Genomic DNA, 21,076 nt, shown 5'->3' with positions numbered 1-21,076 from the left:
TCGGAGTTGTGATAAAGTAATTGCTTCAGCCTTTGGTGAAACATCTGTATTGCTCGTGAGCGTGCCTGACAGCTGTGATTTATCCTTTCCTTCTTTTATAGTGATCGACACCATACATCCAGTGCAATTCCTGTTCCAAAGAGGCAGAGCTCTAGCTTCGGCAGATTGGATGTTGGCTTTTCCAGTGGGCTTCCTTCTCCAGATAAAGGACTCCGAAAACGAGCTAGCACGGGAAACGAGAGACTGCAGTACAAAACTCCTCCTCCTAGTTACAACTCAGCTTTAACGCAGCCCGTGGCCATCGCAGCCCATGTGGGAGGCTTAGATAAAAAACCCGGATCGATATCTTCTTCCCTCGATACCTCCATGGACTCCTCAAAAGGAAATAAGAAAGGAGAGGACTCGTGTGGCAGTTTAAACGGAGAAAACGGGAGCCTAACCAATACCCAAGACCAGCAGGAGTCTTTCCTAGGACATACTAGTGCAATAAATGGGGCGCTGCTGCCCGCTGAGTGTTCCAGCACCGTAAGCAGCGAGCAGCCTTGTGAGTTTCGGCCCTCGCTCGGCCCCGTCCTTTGCTGCACGGTGGAGCAAGCAGAGGAAATAATGGGGATGGAAGCGACAGGGTTCAGCACGGGAGATCAGCTAGAAGACTTTAACTCCATCCCGGTGGAGCACGCCGTGGCAGTGGAGTGTGATGAACAGGTCCTGGGGGAGTTTGAGGAGTTCTCTCGGAGGATCTATGCACTGAATGAAAACATGTCCAGCTTCCGCAGGCCGCGCAAAAGTTCGGACAAGTGAGCTGGGGCAGGGATTTGATGGCGGACATTGGGGTGAAATCAGCGATCTGGAATAGAGATAAAATTGCACTTATTCTTTATATTAATTATATATATATATATATATAAAAAAAAAGCTAAAGCTATTCCAATGGTGTTAGGACAAACGGACTTGTTACTGAGCACGATAACACAGGATCATGGTATATATTCACAGCCCAGGTAAATTCTGATTCTGCTTCCAGTCCTCTTGTGTCTGGTATTTATAATCTGTTGGGTTTTGTGGGTTTTTTTTAGGCGGTGGAGTCCATTTGTAAGCGCTTTCCTGGAAAAAAAACCAAACTTCGAGTGCTGATCTGGCCCTCCTATGGGTATTTGTTTTCTGAATTATCATTTAGAATTAAACTCATTTTAATCTTATCAGAAGGAAAAAAAAAGGAGTTAATTTAAAAATATGATTATGATAAGAGTTCTTGGTATTCTCCCATGTACTCCTGTGCTTTCTTGGGCAGTGCAGCCATGAAATGCCATCAGTTGGCTGTAGTCAGACAGCTTTCTCTTGGCTGCACTGTGCTGCTGTGGGAGTTTGCACTGATGGGCCTCCAGCTGGTGGTGTGCACTTGCCAGAGAGAGAGCACCTGAGGTCTCCCTGTGCCTGAATCATCGTGTTTCCTCCTTTCCTCCACGCTCAGTCTTCCTTCTGGTAGAGCCCATGAGCACCCAATCACCTCTAAGGTTTGTTAGGAAAACCTCGTGTCTCATTCTCCATTGAACTTCATTATCTCCAAGCTAATCAGCGGAAGCCTGACGAGCCTACAGTGTGAGTGGGGTTCACCCACCGTGCTCAGCGCTTGGAATTAGGCAAACCTGTGGAATCACTCTGCCCTCTGTAGAAGGGAAGCACTTGGCATAATTCATTAATATCCCTTTAACTGGACCCTCTGTGTGTTAAGGAAGAGCCTTTGGTTGGAGCTTTGTTGTGGGGCTGCTCACCCCTGGCACATGTGTTTGGCTAACTAATGGGAAAGCCATTAGCAGCCCGTTTTGTGATTCCTGCTATTTGTTTGAGTTTGGATTCCATTGCTCTTGCTTTCTATATTGCATGACCAAGAATTCAGGCTTGGTCACGAGCTCTCAAATATAAAAGATATATAGCTTCATCATGCCTGGCTTTTTTGTTTTCCTCCCTGGTCCATGCTTCTTTTTGAACCAATGACCTACTGTCTCTCCTAACATCACCATAAGGCTAGTCTAAATTAACTTCTTAAAATGTGGATATGTATAATCTCAGCTATCTGTTGTCAAAGCAAGGTGTGTACACAAGAACCAATATACACAATAGCACCATTCTAGAATATTCATTTTCCAGGTAACACTTTAATGACTGTATTAAAACTATATTCACATTTCTTCTGTTAGCTTTAACAGTCGTGTCTACCACTGAGTTGTTGGATTGGGCTGTGCCTACCACAAATTGTTGGGTTGGGCTGTGCTACCATGAATTGTTGGATTGGGTTGTGCCTACCATGAGTTGTTGGATTGGGCTGTGCTACCACGAATTGTTGGATTGGGCTGTGCCTACCATGATTTGTTGGATTGGGCTGTGCTACCATGAGTTGTTGGATTGGGCTGTGCTACCATGAATTGTTGGATTGGGTTGTGCCTACCACGAATTGTTGGATTGGGCTGTGCCTACTATGAATTGTTGGATTGGGCTGTGCCTACCATGAGTTGTTGGATTGGGCTGTGCCTACCATGATTTGTTGGATTGGGCTGTGCTACCATGAGTTGTTGAATTGGGCTGTGCTACCATGAATTGTTGGATTGGGTTGTGCCTACCATGAATTGCTGGATTGGGCTGTGCTACCATGAGTTGTTGGATTGGGTTGTGCCTACCATGAATTGTTGGATTGGGCTGTGCCTACCATGAGTTGTTGGATTGGGCTGTGCTACCATGAATTATTGGATTGGGCTGTGCCTACCATGAATTGTTGGATTGGGTTGTGCCTACCATGAATTGTTGGATTGGGTTGTGCTACCATGAATTGTTGGATTGAACCTTTCTGCTGAATCATTTCTTTGGTCTGTCTCAGTAAGGTGGAAGCACTCAGAAGCAGAGACCTCGCTTTTGTAATGCATTGTTGCAAACTCAGGCACGAATTTGGACACATTCGTGAGTATATTCCCCCCTGAATAAACTCTTCTGTTGAAACCTTGTGGAAAACATCCATGAAGGCTTAACGCACTGCCATCGTCATCAGAAGGAATAAGTAGGGAATTTCCACCGCACTTTGTTGCACTGAGAGCCAGAATTGAATCCCCAAAGCCAACACAGCGCGTTCTCATTGAGGTGGGCAGAAGATCCTCTAATTGTTCCTTGCTAACTCCTGTCAGCAGTTCAGTTCTAGCCAAAATTCAGTACTGAGTCGGTTGGGCACACTGAGGGGTGAAATCAGGCACAGTTGAAGCAGCCCAGGGTGGATTGTGGTCACACTAATTTTCTTTTATCACGACGACAGTAGTCTGTGTATGATGGTGACTTTTCGGAGCAGCCCAAAGAGTAGCTGTGAAGTCGCAGTGTTCCATAGGCAAACTCAGAGTGTCTCAGAGCAATTAGGCGACACGTAATTAGGTTTGTAGAGCATCAGTGGGACTTCAGGTTTTGTTTGTTAGTTGCACATTTTCTCAGGTGGCGCCCAACCAAATGAAGTTTATTTTTCTCGCGTTGCTGTTCCCGTTGGAGCCCTGGGATTGTTCATGTGTCAGATACAACAGTTGATTTCTGCATCTGTCTGTCACATAGCTTCTCTGGGCTTCCTATGGATGTCTCTTTCATAGACCTTGAATTGCTCCCAGGCTTATTTTTACCACTTTTATATGGAGGGTGTGAAGGGGAGGGACGACACTGTAGGGCTGATTAAGGCATCGGCCAACATCGTTGCTATGGAGGATGGGACGATTGTACAGACTGCAGCTTCTTGTTGTGATTTTATTTTCTTCCCCAGTAAATGACTTTGCAAACGGCATAGTGGGAGGGAAACAAAGAGCAAGTTGGAAGGTGAGAAGATAGATCACAGCGTGCTTTAAACTGTCAGGAGCCTTTCAGTTCCTGCACAGCTGTGACACTGTTAAATGCCTGTGAATGTCTTCAAGTGGAGAAAACATTGCATTGCAATCTTATCCCCCTCACTAGGAACTCCTAAGGTTTGTTTTTTTTGAGAATATTAGTTTTGGAAGATCATATCCCACTCTATTTTTATAGCGAGCACAACAGCATTGGCTTCTCCTTGCTTGAGCAGGTATTTAAAACAAGCCAAGACAAAGTATCCCATAGTCAGTGACACATTAAAACTATCTTGGTAATTGCGGGAAAGCTCATCTGTATTTATAAAATAAAACTGATTAGTATCACTCAAAGGTTTTGTGTCTTCTCTTAATGGCTCCTTTGTGTTTGCTTTCTTTACAAGCCCGAGTTGAACCAGCACGTCCTCCCCGGCCCCCCAGATCCTGCAGCTTGCAGTTCATCAAGCCCTTATTGATCCAAAGGCGAATGTTTGAGCGAGGAGAGCTGGCTGCCTCATTGGCTGTGTTTCACACAAGGTGGTACTGCTCTTGTTATTCATACTGCATCCAAAAAGATGGCACGCAGCTGGAAAAACAGCTCCGGCCACCGGTGGGGCTGGGAGACAGCTGGCTTTGGGAGCTCTGCGGATGGTGGAAGGGCTGTGCTGCCTCACTGGGGAGGCAATGCTGCTCATCCAGCACCTCTTGTGATCCCAGCTGATCAGCAACATGCGTCTGCCTAAAAATGTTGCCTTCCCATTGAGCAGGAGACTGCTGCACGAGCATCGGGGAGGCCGTCCGTGATGCGAGGTTGCTGATGGGAAGCGGTGCAACGAGGAGAGCTAACAGGACTCCAGGCTTCGTCAGTGCAACAGGTTTTTGTGCTGATTTTCCTTATTTTTAAATCGTTTTCTCCCACCCAATCTGTCTGTCATCAGAGAGCAGAATGCCAAGACGCCAACTGGTACGCTCCTGAAGCTGAAGTGGGAAGATACAGGAGAGAAATGTTACCTCAAGCTGTTTTGCGATGTTGAACAGCTTTATTGAAATGTTCTTGCATTAAAGTGAATAATTGGCCACGTATGGAAAAGGTTTGCATTGAAACCTGCTGCTAGAGGTGCTGCTGGAGGGGGCAGACTTGTTCTAGGCAAAACCTGGGCTCTTCCTACCACACTTTGCCACTTTCCAAATGGACAGAGGTGGGTGGAAAGCACCTCCTGCCCTAGTCCTTCTGTCCCCAGATGAGAAAGGGCTGAAGCTTGCCAATAAAGCACCTTTTGAGAGGTTTCATTGCTGGTTAGTTTGCTATCAGCTTGTTTTGTATGTGGTGTAAAATGATTCCAGTTTTTAAGGGATTAGTTGTCAGATGTCAGCTCTGTTGTAGAAGGGATTTGTTCTGTATGTACTGCATCGACTCACCTGGGTTTAATCTGTTGGACTCTGTTCAGCCTAACTTTGATAGGTCACTTTTTAGAAGTTGTTTTGTTAAAACCTCATTTCCATTTCTGCTCTGGGTATCACTCCTTGACGTGCCTGTAGAACAGCAGTATCAGGTCCAGCCTGGGTTGTCTTTGTTTTAACAGGGAAACAAGATCTATTTCTGGCTTACACTGGCTTTATTGAATAGAACCGAACCACTGCCACCAAAAAATCCAGCACAAAATAAACGAAAATTAGTTTCTGGTACTCGGGTATTACAAAGGACCCATTGACACAGCTCTGTTGAGCCAAAACCTGGCTGGAGGAACCCCGTGTGGGCTGGCACTGCTTTCCCCACTCCTGTAAGCAGGCGCTCTCTGCTCCTGTGCAGGGGAAATTCTCTCCCAAAACTGCGAGTGGAGGAGAATGTAAGCTGTGTTTTTGGCTTTGCCTGGACAGCCCAGTGGCTCTCATGGGGAGGGAAGGATGTTTTGTGCCCCAGCTGCAGAGCAGCTCTCCTCAGCCCGATGCTGCGTGCCTGTATTGATTGCCTGCACTACCCGAAACGAGCTCAGCCTGTTTCTTTAGGCAAAGCTAACTGTAGTTTCCTTGGCTGAGGAGAGGTGAGATGGGGAATAAATCTAACACTTGCTCTAATTATTGTTTTTTTGGCCTTTTGGCAGCAGTGCTGGCTTTCCGTCAGGTCCACCTGCCAGCAGTGGGCCATGCTCTGCGTGCGGGGCCAGAGGCTGTGTCAGAGGGGCTGGTGCTGTTAGCTCAGTGCCAGCAAGGCCTTCATCCCGCTGTGCCAGAGGGATAACACTCTCAATATCAGTGAGAGCTGATGACTTAACAGCTTTTCGGTATCTGAAGGGGGGTTGTGAGAAAGGGGAACAGACCCTTCAGTGGGGTCTGTTGTGATGGGATGAGGGGAAATGGTTTCAAACTAAAGGAGGAGAGATTTAGACAGGGTATAAGGGAAAAGTGTTTATGATCAGGGTGGTGAGGTGCTGGCAGAGGTCGCCCAGAGAGGTGGTGGTGTCCCATCCCTGGAGACACCCAGGGTCACGAGGAAGGGGCTCTGAGCATCTGATGGAGCTGTGTGTGTCCCTGTGCGCTGCAGGGGTGTTGAGCCAGGTGGCTTTAAAGGTCCCTTCCAAATCAAACTGTTCTGTGATTCTGACTTTGGAGGATGGCACTTGAAAGGTGAGCTGACATCAACTTGCTCAAGCCACCCTTGTCTCATGTCTAATATTGTATTTTTTGCATCTGTGTTTAAAAAAAAGAAAAGAAAAAGTACATATGTACTTGCAGTTCCATGGTCTCGTCTTAGGTGTTAATATGAAATCATGGACAACGTGTGGGCAGCTCGTCCTGAGGTGGCATAGCACATGACGGCTGGCAGGAGCAGCTCTGCAAATGTGCAATGGTCTCAGCTGCCTAAAAATCTCATATAGGATGTAATCAGGCAGTCAGTTAATTAAGTTACATCTGCATGAAAAACCATTAAGCTCGAACGTGCGATTGGTGTGGATGGAAAACCTGTCAGGTTGGTGCGTTGAATTTTGCACAAGGTGTTGGCGTCGGACCCAGGGCTGGGCAGCAGGAGAAGGAATCCAGCTGGTGAGAAGAATTCTCTCCTCATCTTCCTCCCTTCCTATGGAAAGTCACAGCATGGTGCAACGCTCAGAGTTTAATCCCAGCTCTGCCTTTCGGTTTGTGTGTCTCCATTGGCTTCTCCATTTGGGAAGGGATATCCCTCCAGTTGGCTTTGTTGTCTGGAGTCCCCAGCAATTTCTATTTCTAGCTGGGACTGAAATGTGCTGCAAGCATGAGGCTTTTCAGAAGAAAATCTTGTTTTCTTGCAGGGTATTTCCTAATGGAGGAATCGTAGAGTCGTTAAGGTTGGAAAAGACCTCCAAGATCATCAAGTCCAACCATCAACCCATCAACTCATCACCACCCACCTTCCCTTTCCTTGGTGAGGCTCAGAAATGTCTCTGCCCCTCCTTTCCAGTTCTCGCTCCTCTGGTCTTGCTTTCAAGAGACTGCTTCCAGACTCTGGTCCCAAATCAGAGCCCTGGCTGAGTTGGGGTTGTCGTCTGTGGTTTTGTCTGACACAACGAGCACCGCTTGGAGCGCGGCTGCTGGCTGTGGAAATTATGTTCTCATATTAATCTTCTTCTCCCCACGAAATTATGGCAATAGTGAAATTCTGCTGCAACCTGATAACATCCTCCATGCTGTAATTGGAGACGTGAGTGCCCTGGTGGAAAGAGGAACCTTACGCATGTCTATTTTCTGTGCTTTTTGTGGTGCGTGGGACCGTGAGGGAACATTTCCTCAAGGGAAGATGGGTGAGTGATGGACACAGTGCAGATGTTCTGATAACATCTCAGTGCTGTGTCATCTCGCTGAGTTCTTCCTTGCTTTCACAAGCATTTAAACCTCATCTCTGTCTCACCCTTCCACCGTCTTGATGCCTGGTCTAAAGGGCGATGAGGCCTCTCCCATTTCCCCTGCCAGCACCACTGCTGTGGAGCAGGTGTTTATTGCATACATGCAGCACAACTCATTGCAATCCCCGTGGCTGCTTAGAAACAGGCACACCAGGCGATTTCTCTACCCAGATTGATGCAAAACCACAAGCTTTCAGCAAGTTTTCAGCTTATTCTGCCAAAACCACAGGCTTGGTGCTGGAGCAAAAGAGATACGGCGGTCACAAAGAGCTGCTAGTAACGTGCGTAAGGCAGCTGCTGGATGAGGTGTGACGAGCTTCCCGGGCATGGTTTGGTGGGTGATATTGGTGGTAGGTGGATGGTTGGACAAGCTGACCTTAGAGGTCTTTTCCACCCTTAATTATTCTGTGTTCAAGATCACCATGTGAAGAGAGAGCAGGAGAGAACACTGAGCTGCTTTGCTTCACAGGTCTTCCATCCAGAGGGTGCTTAATGTCCATGCAGTGTTGCCCACGTTTCCATTTCCCACTTGCATTTTGCCAGAACTGTGTGAGTCTCAGGCTGGGGTGAGTTTTTAGTTCTTGTTTAACACGTTATGCTATGTGGGCCACGTAGTTTCACCTAGATTTTTCAGTGTATTTTTTGCAACTTCACTGCAGTATTTAAGAAAAGTGTAGAAATCCTTTCTAGCACAGCAAATCGCAAAGAAAGAAGGGATGAGAGTTTGCAGCACTGACTCAAACAGCCAGAAACTCCTCTTTACAGCCACAGCATCTCAGTGTTTAATTCCCATTTGACTTCGAGCGCATTCCTCCTTGTGCCTTTTCATCCCCTGCACAACAGTCCAGTTTTAACATCCAACCTTGGGCTTTCATGCTCTTTGCCTGCCAGGTTCAGAACACCTTTCTGAGACCTCAAACACTGATACAAAGCAAGTGCAGCCCCACAGCCTGGTTTCCCAGGGAGGTGGTGGATGCCCTGTCCCTGGAGACATCCACGGTTGGGATGGATGTGGCTCTGAGCACCCGATGGAGCTGTGGGTGTCCCTGTTCATTGCAGGGTTGTTGGACCAGGTGGCCTTTAAGATCCCTTCCGACTCAAATGTGACTCCGTGACCTGCAGCAGCAGTCTCAGCTCTGTGTGCATCCTCAGTAACCTTTCCCTGGGCCAGCAGGAAATGCTCTCATGTTGGAGTGGGTGGAGGGCCCCGCTGGCTCAGCTCTGGGTTGTTTGGAAAGCGATAACTTTGTCAACAGCACGCGGTGTGACAAGGCGAGTTGCTGTTTGGCTGCCTCGTGCTAAACCGGGCTAGGATTTGTCCTGGGTGAGAAGTCCAAGGTGCTGTCAGCTTGCCTGGGAACTGCAGATGGCCTGAGAGGGAGGCTTTAATCCTCCCTGCCTGACATTAGCCAGATATCAGCATTGGAGGACGTGAGTGATTGCCTGGGTTCGCTGCGTGCAGGACTTCCAGCAGCAACGAGGAGCGTTGCAGCCTCATGCTACGTCAAACTGTTGGCCAACAGAGCAGAGTTTGGAATGAGATGGTCTTCAGGGGTCCCTTCCAACCTGGATACTTTATCATTCAACAATTTTTTGTGCTTTATTTTCTTCCTCCCTCCTTCCCTCCCTTCCTCCCTCCTTTCCTCCCTCCTTCTCTCCCTCCGTCCTTCTCTCCCTCCTTCCCTCCCTCCTTCCTTCCCTCCCTTCCTCCCTCCCTCCCTCCCTCCTCCTTCTCTCCCTCCGTCCTTCTTTCCCTCCCTCCCTCCCTCCCTCCCTCCTTCCCTCCCTTCCTCCCTCCCTTCCTTCCGCTTGAGCATCTCTGCAAACAGCGGCCTCAACCTCCACTATGATTTTGCGTAGGAGGCGAACAAGTAAAACAGATCCCAGCAAACACAAAGCAAAGGTGACCCAAAGCTTTTCAACGCCTTTTCTCCAGAGAAAATCAACGTGAACAGGTTGGTGGTTTTAGTCTCATCCAACTTCCCTGACGTTGAGGCCTCCTAAACAGAGAGCAGAAGAGGCTGGCAAACCCCATCCCAGGAAGAGGAAATTGAATGTCTCCTGCTTTCATCAAGGAAACAAAGGTCTTATTTCCCTGCCAGCCTCACAACAAGCTGGTTAGAGAGTTATGGGAGTGAGAATGGAAATCTGGGTTTGTAATGGAAGTTTGCTTTGGAGGTTCCAATTTCCCATTTCTTGGTTGGAGAAACTGTATTTGGTTTCTTGTCTCCCAGTTGCTTCTCAATCCAGATAACCATCTGTAGGGTCTCCATTGGAAGGGTTTGGGAGGCAGTCTCAGGGGAGGCGGAGCCATTAATGAGTGAGAACATAATAAGAGAGAGCAGAATGATGAATACAGAAAGTGGCAGGGGATTGGAACTGGGTGGGCTTTAAGCTCCCTTCCAACCCAAACCATTCTATGAAAACAGGGACAAAAGTGGGGCTGAAGATGGGAATGAAGGCGGGGATAAAGATGAGGATAAAGATGGGGATGAAGATAGACACAAGTCGCTTGAACCTCCTCAGCGGGGGCCTATGTGCCTGGAGAGGGAGGTTAATTATTAATTATCCCCCATGCACCGCTCCTCTTGCATCCCATACTCCAAATGAATTCCCACGTGCCTTCAGCCTGAGGCCAGGGAGCGAGAGCTGTCTTCACCTGCGTGTCTGGGAGGATGGGGCTCCTGATCTCTGCTTTGGGGTCCCAGAATGACACAAGTGGTGGTGACACAGATGTGCACTAATAGCAGGATTTCATCTCCCAACACATCTGACAGGTCTTGGGCTCTTAGGGCAGCCTCTAACGAAGCATCCCCAGCCAAGGAAGCCCCACATGAAGTGGAGGAGGACGCTGGGGACAGAAGGAGGGGGCTCATCTCCGGGATGCAGTAGGTTTTGTTCAGTCCTCGCTGTTGTATTTGCACAGGGAAAAAATAAATCAGGGCTGTTCTGGTCTATATCTGGCCAATTTCAGTCTGGAGTTCCTGACAGGTGACCCCAGGGTACGGTTGCAAGCTCTCAGTGCTTATTTTTGACATCATAATCCAAATTGACATTCGGTGCTTGAATATACAATAAGTTCATTACAGCTAAACCCTCCGGCTCAGGGATTTCCTGTTGGTAAGTCTCAGAAAATCAGGATTCCCTGTGGTATCGGGCTGAAAACGTTTACAGATAAAATTCAAGTTAGCAAGTTATGCCAAAATGTTTTTGGAGCCAAAGCTGTGTTTCGTGCTTTGTCCTTCCCCGTGCTCTGGAGTGGAGGTGGAGCACCCTGCCCCGCACAGCTCCCAGTCAGGGGCTCAGTGCTGCTCTCAGGAGGAGCCCATTAAGGAGCAGTGGAGAAATCCACCATCCTTTATCTGAGTGTTTTTTGGAACCTGAACTCTTGCCTCTTATCCCACTTTCTAAAGAGCAGGAGAACGTTTTGCTCCACGTGTTACCAAAACGGCCTCTGAACAGCCACAGCTAGCACAGTGAGAGTTTTGATACCGCCGTTACTGCCTTCGGAGGGACGAATCTCCCAAACTTCCTGTGTCTACATGAGAATTGCAACACGGTGGGGTTTTTGCTCAAGCCCTTGACCTCCTGGTTAATCAGCTGTGATGATGAAGTGAGAACTTGGCCCAGGGCTTATCTGTGCCCATCTGACGCATGATCAGCATCTCTTCTGCTTCCACCTCCTTCCCTCGATGAAACTGATACCCTGTAAAAGCAGGGCTCCTTCCTATCAGAGGAATTTGAAGCTGTTTTTCCAATAAGATGAGTGGTAAACTTTGCTGTGTCCCAAAGAGAAATGTGAGGTGTCTCCTGTCGGGAGCTGCATAGCAGGAGATGTGCTGGGGGGTTCCCAACTGCAGCTGGATCACAGCTGGGTCACAAGGTGATGCTGTTGCAAAAGAAGACATGCGTCTGCTGCTAAGCACTGCCAAGATGGGATGCGTAAGACTTGGGTGATAATTCTTATTGTAGAATTGTAGACTCATTAAGGTTGGAAAAGACCTTCAAGATCCCCACGTCCAACCCCAAGCCATCCCACCATGCCCACTGACCATGTCCCCAAGCGTCACATCCCCACTATGACCCCACCACCTCCCTGTGCCACTGCATCACCACTCTTTCTAGGAAAGAGATTTTCCTTAATAGCCGACCTTCCACCTGGTGTTGGGAAATCTTGTCTGGTCAGTAGTGCCTGGTTTTGGGTTCTGTGCAGCCAGAAGGCTGTGGGTGTACAGGAGCATCCTGTAAACAACAGTAGGTTTGGAAACAAGAGCTCCAACCAGAGCTTAGAAGCTCCTCTAGCTTAGAGAAGAGAGGTGGCCATGAAGACGCAGTACAGCAGGAAGGGCCTTGTGCTTCTTTGCCACTTCAGTGTGACCAGAAGGAATGCATGTACACACAGCAAATTTCTAAAAAAATATATCAATTCAGAGCTGTTGAAGTAGGAAATAGTAGAGGAGGTGGTCCAAGGAGACCATTATCCCTGCTACTGGAAGGCTCGAGGAAATGCAAAGCCATGCAGAGTAACTGGGACTGGAAGCTTTGGGATTGCTTTGAGGATGGAGATCCCACAGCTGGACCCCTTGTTCCAATGTTTGACCGCCTGCATGGCAAGAAGCATTTCGTGATGGGGACTTCTGTTCTAACCTGTGCTATGATCTCTCTTCCCAACGGTGGGCACATGCAAAGAGGATCCCACCAACTGAGCTGCACATGGCAGTAAAATCCCCCTTTGCCTTCATTCCAACTGCACCCTCAGCTTTGACATCTTCCACGCCCCAACCTCCAGCCCACGGCTTGGTGACACTGCTGGGCTCATTCCTGTTGGCCACCATCTACCAAAGCATTGGCCTTTGTTATCCCAAGCCCTTTCCCCAGAAGCTGCTCTCCATCCCATCCCTGTGTTATGCCATCCCTGCAGGATGCTCCATTCCATTACGACCCTTCCTCAGCCACCTAAGGTGGTTTCCCTGGGCTCCTGAGCTCCTTTCCAGCTCAGTGGTTTTGCTCATTTGCATCGCACATATCCTTAATTCCCTGAGAGTTCAATAAAAAGCTCGGGAAGACTTTGCTATTCTTTCCTCCCCTGGTGGTTTTTAAATTTTACACATCTTAAACCCAATTAATTCGCTAGTTGCTGGAAGTGCAGCATCCTATGTGGTTCCTGTGAGAAGAACGTGATAAAAGTAGGATTATCACTTGCAACGGCCCTAGAAGAAATCTGGTAATGCTTCCTTCTGTAGCATGAGACCTTTGGTGGAGGATCAGCCTTGAGCTCTGCAAAGAAAATTATGAAGTATGGCACTTGAGAACAGTTTCTTCGTGGTCTGCTGTGTTTCTCTTGATTGCTTTTTGTTATGATGAGTGACAGGTGATTGCTCTTCCTATAGGCTCGTGGTGGTGTCCTCATGAAGGAGATGGGCTCTTGGTGGCCATGTTCAGCTTGCCCTCAGGATGCTGTGGTGTTTGGGTCCATAGGTGAGAGAATCCAGCAAAGTGTGCTCGGAAAATGTCCTAAAGGAGAGAACAGAGACTTAGCCAACCTAGAAGCCTTCCCAATCCGTGATCTCTCTGGTGCCTTGGGATAGACCTAGGTCTTAAAATTCCACATTACAATGGTTTGTACAGCTCAGTATTATTCCTTCTTCTTCTTCCTGCCTCTGCATCTTTTATCTTCATCCTCTTCCCCTAAAGAAGAAAGAGGAAATGCCAATTCTGGATGGGCAGCGCTGGGCTGCCAGTGCCATGCACAAGGGACCAACCACTCCCCTAGTCCTGCTGGCCTTGCTGTTTCTGACACAAACCAGGATGCCATTGGCCTTCTTGGCCACCTGGGCACACTGCTGGCTCGTTTGTGGCCCTTTGAAGCATTGAGCTATTCCAAACCAGGCTTCATCCTTGTATGCCCTGCGCACCTCCACCTTGAGAACCACCAGTCACATACAGTAGAGAATCCGGGACCTACTTCTCCTCTGAGAGGTGCACTTGGGCCGCTCAGATATATTTTGAGCTGGAAAAATTGGAGCTGAGGATGTTGGCTGGTGCCATGCTGCTGGAGTGACCGGCTGCAGGGAGAGGGATGGGATGGAAACTGCAAGTTGGTTCAGCTCCATCACCTTTCCATTGGGTCTCCATTTATAAATAGTTCGGGTCAACCGTGTGCGCCTTGACACTTTTTCAAGCCTGAAGACACTGTGGGTTTTATGCTTAGAAAATTTCCTTCCCTGGCTGCCCCCAGCTGCCTGCCTGCCAGGAAAGTCCAGCAGCAGAATCAGAAAAGTGCCTCTCTGGATTAAGTGAGAGCCCTAACCTGAGCTTCGTGCTGGGCTGCATGGCACCAAGGAGGCAGCAAAGCAGTGAGAGTCCTGGTTTACTTGCTTTGGGACTGGTCCTCAAATGAAGGATGAGAGGGGAGAAGTTGTCCCCCGCTGACCCAGCTGTCCTCAGCAATGGGAACCTGGGAAGGAGTCGCCTTGCAGAATGTGCTAAAACATATGGGATTTTTTATCTGTGAAGTCACCAAAACAAAGCAGAGTCATCTTCCTTGGCTGAAAGTGAATGATTTTGTTTGTCTTGCAACCTTGCTCCGATGAGCGTTCAATGCCCACCACACCAAACAGCAGCAGTGTGAGAGGAGCATCACGTGCAGAGCCATTCCTGCAGAGCTGTGCCCATGGCCAGGCCCGCAAGTCATCCTTCCTATACAGAATCTTTGTTTTCTTCTTCTTGCTACTGCTTGTAGCTCCAATTCAAAGGCAATCTTTGCCCCCAAAGGCTGGTGATGAGATATACATCCGTTTTGCCTTAATGCTTTGCTACAGAACAAATCCACGGAGAGGAGGGGTGCAGTTCATAGAATCATAGAATCACAGAATCGTAGAGTCATAGAATGGCCTGGGTCAAAAAGGACCTCAAAGATCATCTAGTTTCAACCCCCCTGCTGTGGGCAGGGTCGCCAACCACCAGACCAGGCTGCCCAGAGCCACATCCAGCCTGGCCTTCAGTGCCTCCAGGGATGGGGCAGCAAGGCTTCTCTGGGCAACCTGTGCTATCTCATGGCCACTGTGGTCAGCATCCGTCAGAGCTGTTTCAATCAGGGAGTGAAGTGGGTGCTGACATTCAATCAATGGCAGCGGGACAAAGCTCTGTTATGTCAAACAGGGCTAAAGACACATACGATGGCTGCTGCCAACCTCTGGAGCAGGCTGGGGTGTTTGCCAGCTTCCATTGCACAACAAAGATACTGCAGAGCCGTTGTGTCGCACCCAGGTTGCCTCTCCAGTGCCAGTCAAAATAAAGAGCTCAGCCTCTTTTCTGCATCACCTCCTGGCTCTGGGACCCCTTTGGGATGGTGCTGGCAGAGCTCGGACCCGGTGGACAACTCTTCGGGCTGAAAAAGTGAAAAATGTTGGGAATTTCCTGCCCGTGCTGAGCAGGCAGAAATGTTCTCCCATGGAGTTTTATGAGGCCGCGGATCCTGGAAAGGTATGAAAGGCAGAAAGGATTGATCAGCAGAGAGGGAAAACCTGATTGGAAGGAAGTCCATGTTGTTGAAGCCTTGTGGTTAGAATGCCTCTGAAGGCCCAGGCATGATTTTGACCCAGGGAGGTGGTGAAACCTCATCAAATCCAGCACTGCACACTTGCTGAGCCCCTCACATTGGTGTAAAAATGCTGAAAGTGCACAGGAGCTGCCACAGAGCGTGGACACGAGGTAGGTGGGCAGGAGCACCTGCAGCTGCCCCTTCCATTTATGCTGGAAGGGCCATTTGGGTTTTCAGAGCCATTGTGGGTTTTGTGGGGGTTGATGGAGTAACCCAACCACCATCACATCTCCTTTCACTCTGCTCATGCCTAGGGGATGGCACAGGGACGGATGACTTTCTCAGCTCCGGGATGCATGAACACATTGCTGCCTGTTTTCCTGGATCCAACCATGAGGGACACCTCTAAGCCAGGACTCCTTCTTGTACTTTCCACCTCTGGCAGCCAAAGCCAACAGCTTTTTGGGGGCTGAGACTTTTTCCAGCAGGAGGCATCAGGATCTGTTTTTTTCCGACTATTCCCCCTCTTCCAGAGCCCTGTCTCTGTGCTCCAGACCCAGAAAATTGAGTTTCAGTTGCCCTGAGAAGGCAGCTGCTACCCATGGACTGGAGATGTTGGGTGGGCACAGCATCCTTCATGCAAGACAAACACCTGCTCTGGGGATGGCTCTCTTGAGTCCCTGTTTTGCTCATTGCAGATGAAGGAGTCCACGCAGTCACTGTCATTCATTTCATCCTGCTATAGATGATTAAATCTATAAGATGAGCAGCTTCAATATATGCAGTTTTTGCAATGGGCATTTAAAGGGAGAGGAAAGAGGGAGCAGATACAGCTGTCTCTCTGTGCTAGTATTATTTCTCTTTAACTACACATGCAAGATATAATATCTAAATACTCACAGGCTCTTTCCTGTACTTGTGCGTGATGATGGATGGATAGATAACCTTTCTCCATAAAAATATACACAGTTAAGGGTAAATTTTTCATTGTCATCTCTAGCTTGTGTTTAACAATTTCTTTTCCTCTATTTTTTTTTCTCCTTTCCTGGAGTATTGTGAGTGGAGAGATCTGACCTGCGTCTAACGTAATATTCTTGGATGGTTTTTTTGAGTAATGGCACTATTATTGTACAACCTCCAGCAAGAACAATTTGCAAAGTGTTGCAAACTTTTCAAAATGACCTGACAACAGCTCTCCAGCCAAAGTGGTTTTGCAGGGATCTGTTCCAGCGTTGCGGGAGCAAGGGAGGAAGAAAGGCATTGGAGCCCTGCGCGAGCCTGCTTTTGCTTCAGGATTGTAATGCTGGTGAAGGGAACTTGAGGTTCAGTGCTGCAAGCTCTACATGGAGAAGTCGCTCCCTTTGGGATAAAAGAATCATTAAGGCTGGAAAAGAGCACTGAGATCGTCACATCCAACGGTCTGCCCACTGACCGCGTCCCTCAGTGCCACACCTCCACGGGTCTTGAACACCTCCAGGGATGGTGATTCCAACGCTTCATTGCTGCACTCTAAAATGAAGGAGAAGCCGTATCCAGGAGGACCCTGATCTAAGTTGCTGCTGCAGGAACCTCAGTCCTCATCGCTGATGTGCTCACTGTCCCCGTCCATCCCTCTTCAGACTTGACTGTGGTGTTCTTTTCTAACCTTAATCATTCTATGATTCAAAGAGCATGTTTCTGGCGGGCTGATGGGGAGGAAACTCCAAGTCTTGCTGGGACCACGCATGGCAGGAGCACTGATGCTGGCACCCTACGGACACCGATGGGCCGGCGTCTGCAAGAAAACAGGGGGTGACCCCATGATGATGATGTGCTGCTTACAACAAGCTCTGCTCGTGGCATTGCTCCATCCAGTAAGACTGGATGCAAGCGAGAGACAAAATCTACCTGGACACCCAAGGCAGTGTGAGCAACACGCCGTTGCTCCCCAGTGAACAATGTTAATGGCAGCCGACCCCCTCCCCAGCTCCCCTCATGATGAGCCCTGCCTCCCTTGTGCTAACAGACCCCTCTCATTCTTTTCCTCTGGAAGCACTAAAGTTGGCTCGGACCGTTATTAAAATAATAGAGGGACCCCAGAGGATCTTTAACCAGGAGATCTTTAATAATTACTACCTCCTAGACTCTTGCTACTCCGTTTGAACCAGGTTTTCTCATGCTATCTGAGTCCTGCAGCAGAGCTCAAGGCCGTTCCCACAGGGCTGTGAGTGCCATGTGACTTAATTGTCCTCGATATTTTTCTAGTCACGTCAAGGGCTTCCTTGGAAATGTTATATAGCTGAGAAAGAGTTTATTATTTGCTGTCAGGAGGCAAATAACACCAGGGCATCTCTGAAGACGTCTATAACGTATCTGCGTAATGTGAAGGTTAAAATAAATCAGTGAAAAGAGTCACTCTCCTGAGGGCAATATACTGTAAAATATTTCATCAGAAGGCCTGGCTATTACTGTGCTTGTAATTAATCTTCCTGGTAATAGCAGGGCTTGTTTTCTCCTGCTGCGTTATCTCACTCCGTGTCTGCGCCGGCCGCTAGATGTCGGGGAAAACCCCCCTGGTTTGCCAAAAATGAATCTCTCCCAGAGCTGGGATTTGCTGGGTTTCCTTGGGATCCAGGATGATGCCCGGAGCATCTGGGAGCGGAGGTGCCTCGGGTGCTGCTTTCATCCATCAGCACTAAACCCTCAGCATCCTTCACCTGCGCCGTGCACATCACCTCCTGAGCGCTACCTGGGTTATAAAGCCAGTCTTTCCCCGAGCATTTGCAACCCTTCTGTTCTCAGATCATCACGTTGTGAGTGTGCCGGGACCTGAGTTTTATGAGCTGAGGGAGCCATTTGTGTCTGTGAAATGAGTGATGGGGGCAAATCTTGTGCAACAAACGCATGCCTGCAGCAGCCGCGACCCTAGATGGATTCGGGGAGCCTCTGGTTGGGGAAACGTGGTGGGAGAAGGACACGTGGGTGGTTCTTGCATGCAAGGAGGCTGTCCTGGTGCAGATGTTCCCTTCCCATCGTGCACACCCAGCGGAGGCACGATGCTCCTCCTTGGGAAAGGTCAAACTCCTTCACCAAAAGAATCCAACAGGAAGGTGCCGGAGATCCACATGTCACCCCTTGTCTGCGAGAGTCACTGCCACGCATTTTTTTCACACGAGGGAAGGGGGGACAAATGCAGAACGAGAGTCTCACAAAGCGGAAACACTATCAAGCTGTTTTCTTGTTAATTGACCTCCTCAGCCGTGTGCTTCCTGGCTCTTGAGCAAGAGCAGACTGCTGCAAATAGCACTGTCACTCAAAGCCATGACCTGCTGGAGAGCAGGGTTCAGAAAAAGGGTGCTTGGGGGTAAAAAGGTAATGAAGGGAGACACAGACACTCAAGGTCAGGCTGGATGGGGCTCTGAGCACCTGATGGAGCTGTGGTGTCCCTGTGCATCGCAGGGGAGTTGGACCAGATGGCCTTTAGAGATCCCTTCCCACCCAAACAGTTCTGTTGCTCTGTGATTCTATAGGTTTCCTCCTAATGTGCATGGCCTTTCCAGGGAGGCTGAGAGACGTGTGGATGGAGAATGGGATCCGATTCACTTTCCCCATGGCCAACCTGCTGTCCTTTTGGCCAGCTTCTTCCTCCTTCAGCGTAACCGACCCTTGTCAAACAGCAGTGCTGGGATTTAGGATGTGTGTGTGAACGGATGGCTCTGGCCACCAGCTGCTGGTTTCAAAGAGCAGCACTACTCTGCTTTCCATCATGGTGTAACGTTGGGTGTCGGACCTGCACTCACTCCTTTTTTGGTGACAGTTATTAAAAGGACCCTTGGAATTTCATCACCTTGGCCATGGAGAAAGCTTTGAGACAGAAGAAAGCTCACACGAGCACACAGTCCAGCCGTCTGCACCAATGACCATGCTGCCAGTTCCTAAAAACCCACAGCAGATGTGACTTCTGCAGCACTTAGCTTCCATCAGGTTAGTAGGTTTCCTTCAAAGCCAACCTAAATTTGTTTTGCTGTCAATTATCACATTCCTACCATGGTCTTCTTCCCTCTAGGCTGAGGAGTCTCTGCCCCACCAGTCTTTCCTCACAAGCCAATCTCTTATCACCCTCACTCTTCTGTGAGATTTTTCTGTGCTTGCTCAGCGTTTCATTGCCCTTTCTCACCGTGTTGGTGCTGTTTCAAAATGTTATGTCTCGTATCTACGGTTGGATCCTTCAGATGAAACCAAGATGAAGTGAGAAAGGGTAAAGATGACTGAATAAAGGCCTTCTCTTTTCCAGGGCTGACCTAATCCACTCTCTCCCTTCTTTCACCTGGTCATCCTGGACCAGAGCTGTAGAATTCAGTTCAAGAGGCATTTAGACAGAGAGAGATATATACTTAATCTGAAACACAAGATAGTGATTGTGTCTGCTGACTGCCTGAAAAGGCACCGTTGGTTTCTTGCCCAAGCATGCGGTGCCTTCCCCAGAGAAACAAAGACCTGTCTCATTGCTTGGATCTTCCGTTCCTTGAAACCGAATGAAAATCTCAGTCCAGCAGAGGCTGTCCTGACAAAATGATTTGGAACAAAAGATAATCACCTATTGTTATGCTGCAGAACTCCTTGACCAGTTGGGATTTACTCCAAGAGCCAATTGGACATGATGAATAGCGGTAATTTCAGAGCTATGCGTATTCACAGGGTTTGCAGTTTTCCACATCTACTGCATGATGGAGGGGGGGTGGGATGGGGGAAAGGGTTTCAATCAGCTCCAAGTCAGCAGCCTGGACTCTATCCTGCAGCGTCCAGCCGGTGAGGTGTTTGTAAAGTAACGACTCATGTCTGCAGCAAATATGCCCATTTTCCAAAACGCTAATTCATTTCTCTGTCCAAAATGCTAACGCATAGAGTCTTTCCTAAAGAAGTTGGAAAGCAGGTGTCTGCTTTCATCTGAACTGAAAGACTTCTGCATAATCTTCCCTACAGGACTTTTTCCTTTGGAGAAGTTTTCTGTGCCAGTGGCACCCTTTGCCATGGATGGGGTTGGAATGAGATGGACTTTAAGGTCCTTTCCAACCTGTTCTATGATTCTGTGATTCTTTACTGTTATTTCTCTTCTTGTAGAGCTAATAGACTGGGACACCCATCTGCACCCACGTCCCTTAGTGCAATCTCCCTGTAGTGACGTGCTCAGGACATTGCCCCATCCTTACAAAAGAAATTCCCCTGATGAGTTGGACACCGAATCCCACTGTCACCTTATCATATTCAGGAAGACTGGAGCCAGGGATGTGAGAATTAATGTAAAAGTGCCCTCTCGTGGCAAATGGGGCTGTTATCATTAGTCATCATTTTGGGGAAATCCTTCATGTCACTGGGGTTGTGATTTATAGAATCATGGCATCGTAGAATCGTTTGAGTTGGAAGCGGACCCTTAAAGGACACCTGGTCCAACCTCCTGCAATGGACAGGGACACCCACAGCTCTATCAGGTGCTCAGTGCCCACCCAGCCTGACTGTGGGTGTCTCCAGGGATGGGGCACCACCACCGTCTGGGCAGCCTGTGCCAGTGCCTCATCACCCTTACCATAAAAAACTTCTTTCTTAAATCCAATCTGACATGTGCTTTGCAGCCTGGATGCATTCAGTGGAAGGATGGTGTCACTGTGAGGTCTTCAAGCTCTGCACAGCTTACCAAATGATCCCTCAAGCACCCGGATTGCAGGGTGGGCTTCACAGGTGGGAGCTGGCAGTGGGTGGGCTTAGGGAGGAAGAAGTGTCTTTGGGGGTCCAGAGTGAGCCAGGAAGGGACTTGGGCTTGCAGCAAGATGATGGGT

General features: G+C 48.7%; 1 protein-coding gene across 6 annotated transcripts in view; it reads left to right on the top strand.

Moving 5' to 3' along the window:
• Positions 1-9,352, top strand: part of UVRAG (UV radiation resistance associated) — an 89,802-nt gene extending 80,450 nt beyond the window's left edge. The window contains exons 15-17 of one of the 6 annotated variants that reach the window (XR_007378224.1): positions 4,247-4,379; positions 4,610-4,717; positions 7,130-9,350. Coding sequence is in view for 2 of the 6 variants with exons in the window: in XM_048951500.1 (XP_048807457.1) it covers positions 102-801 (700 nt within the window). In the remaining 4 variants the exon portion in view is untranslated. Of the gene's footprint in view, positions 1-101; positions 4,217-4,246; positions 7,091-7,129 lie in introns of those variants that run through there. The other 5 variants (XR_007378218.1, XR_007378217.1, XM_048951533.1 and 2 more) reach the window with 5 other exon arrangements.
• Positions 9,353-21,076: the final 11,724 nt, after the last annotated feature.

Source organism: Lagopus muta, chromosome 1, assembly GCF_023343835.1.
Source record: "Lagopus muta isolate bLagMut1 chromosome 1, bLagMut1 primary, whole genome shotgun sequence".
NCBI classification, from domain to species: Eukaryota; Metazoa; Chordata; class Aves; order Galliformes; family Phasianidae; genus Lagopus; species Lagopus muta.
The sequence above is the reverse complement of the archived record's forward strand: the minus strand, read 5'-3'. Positions and strand labels throughout refer to the sequence as shown.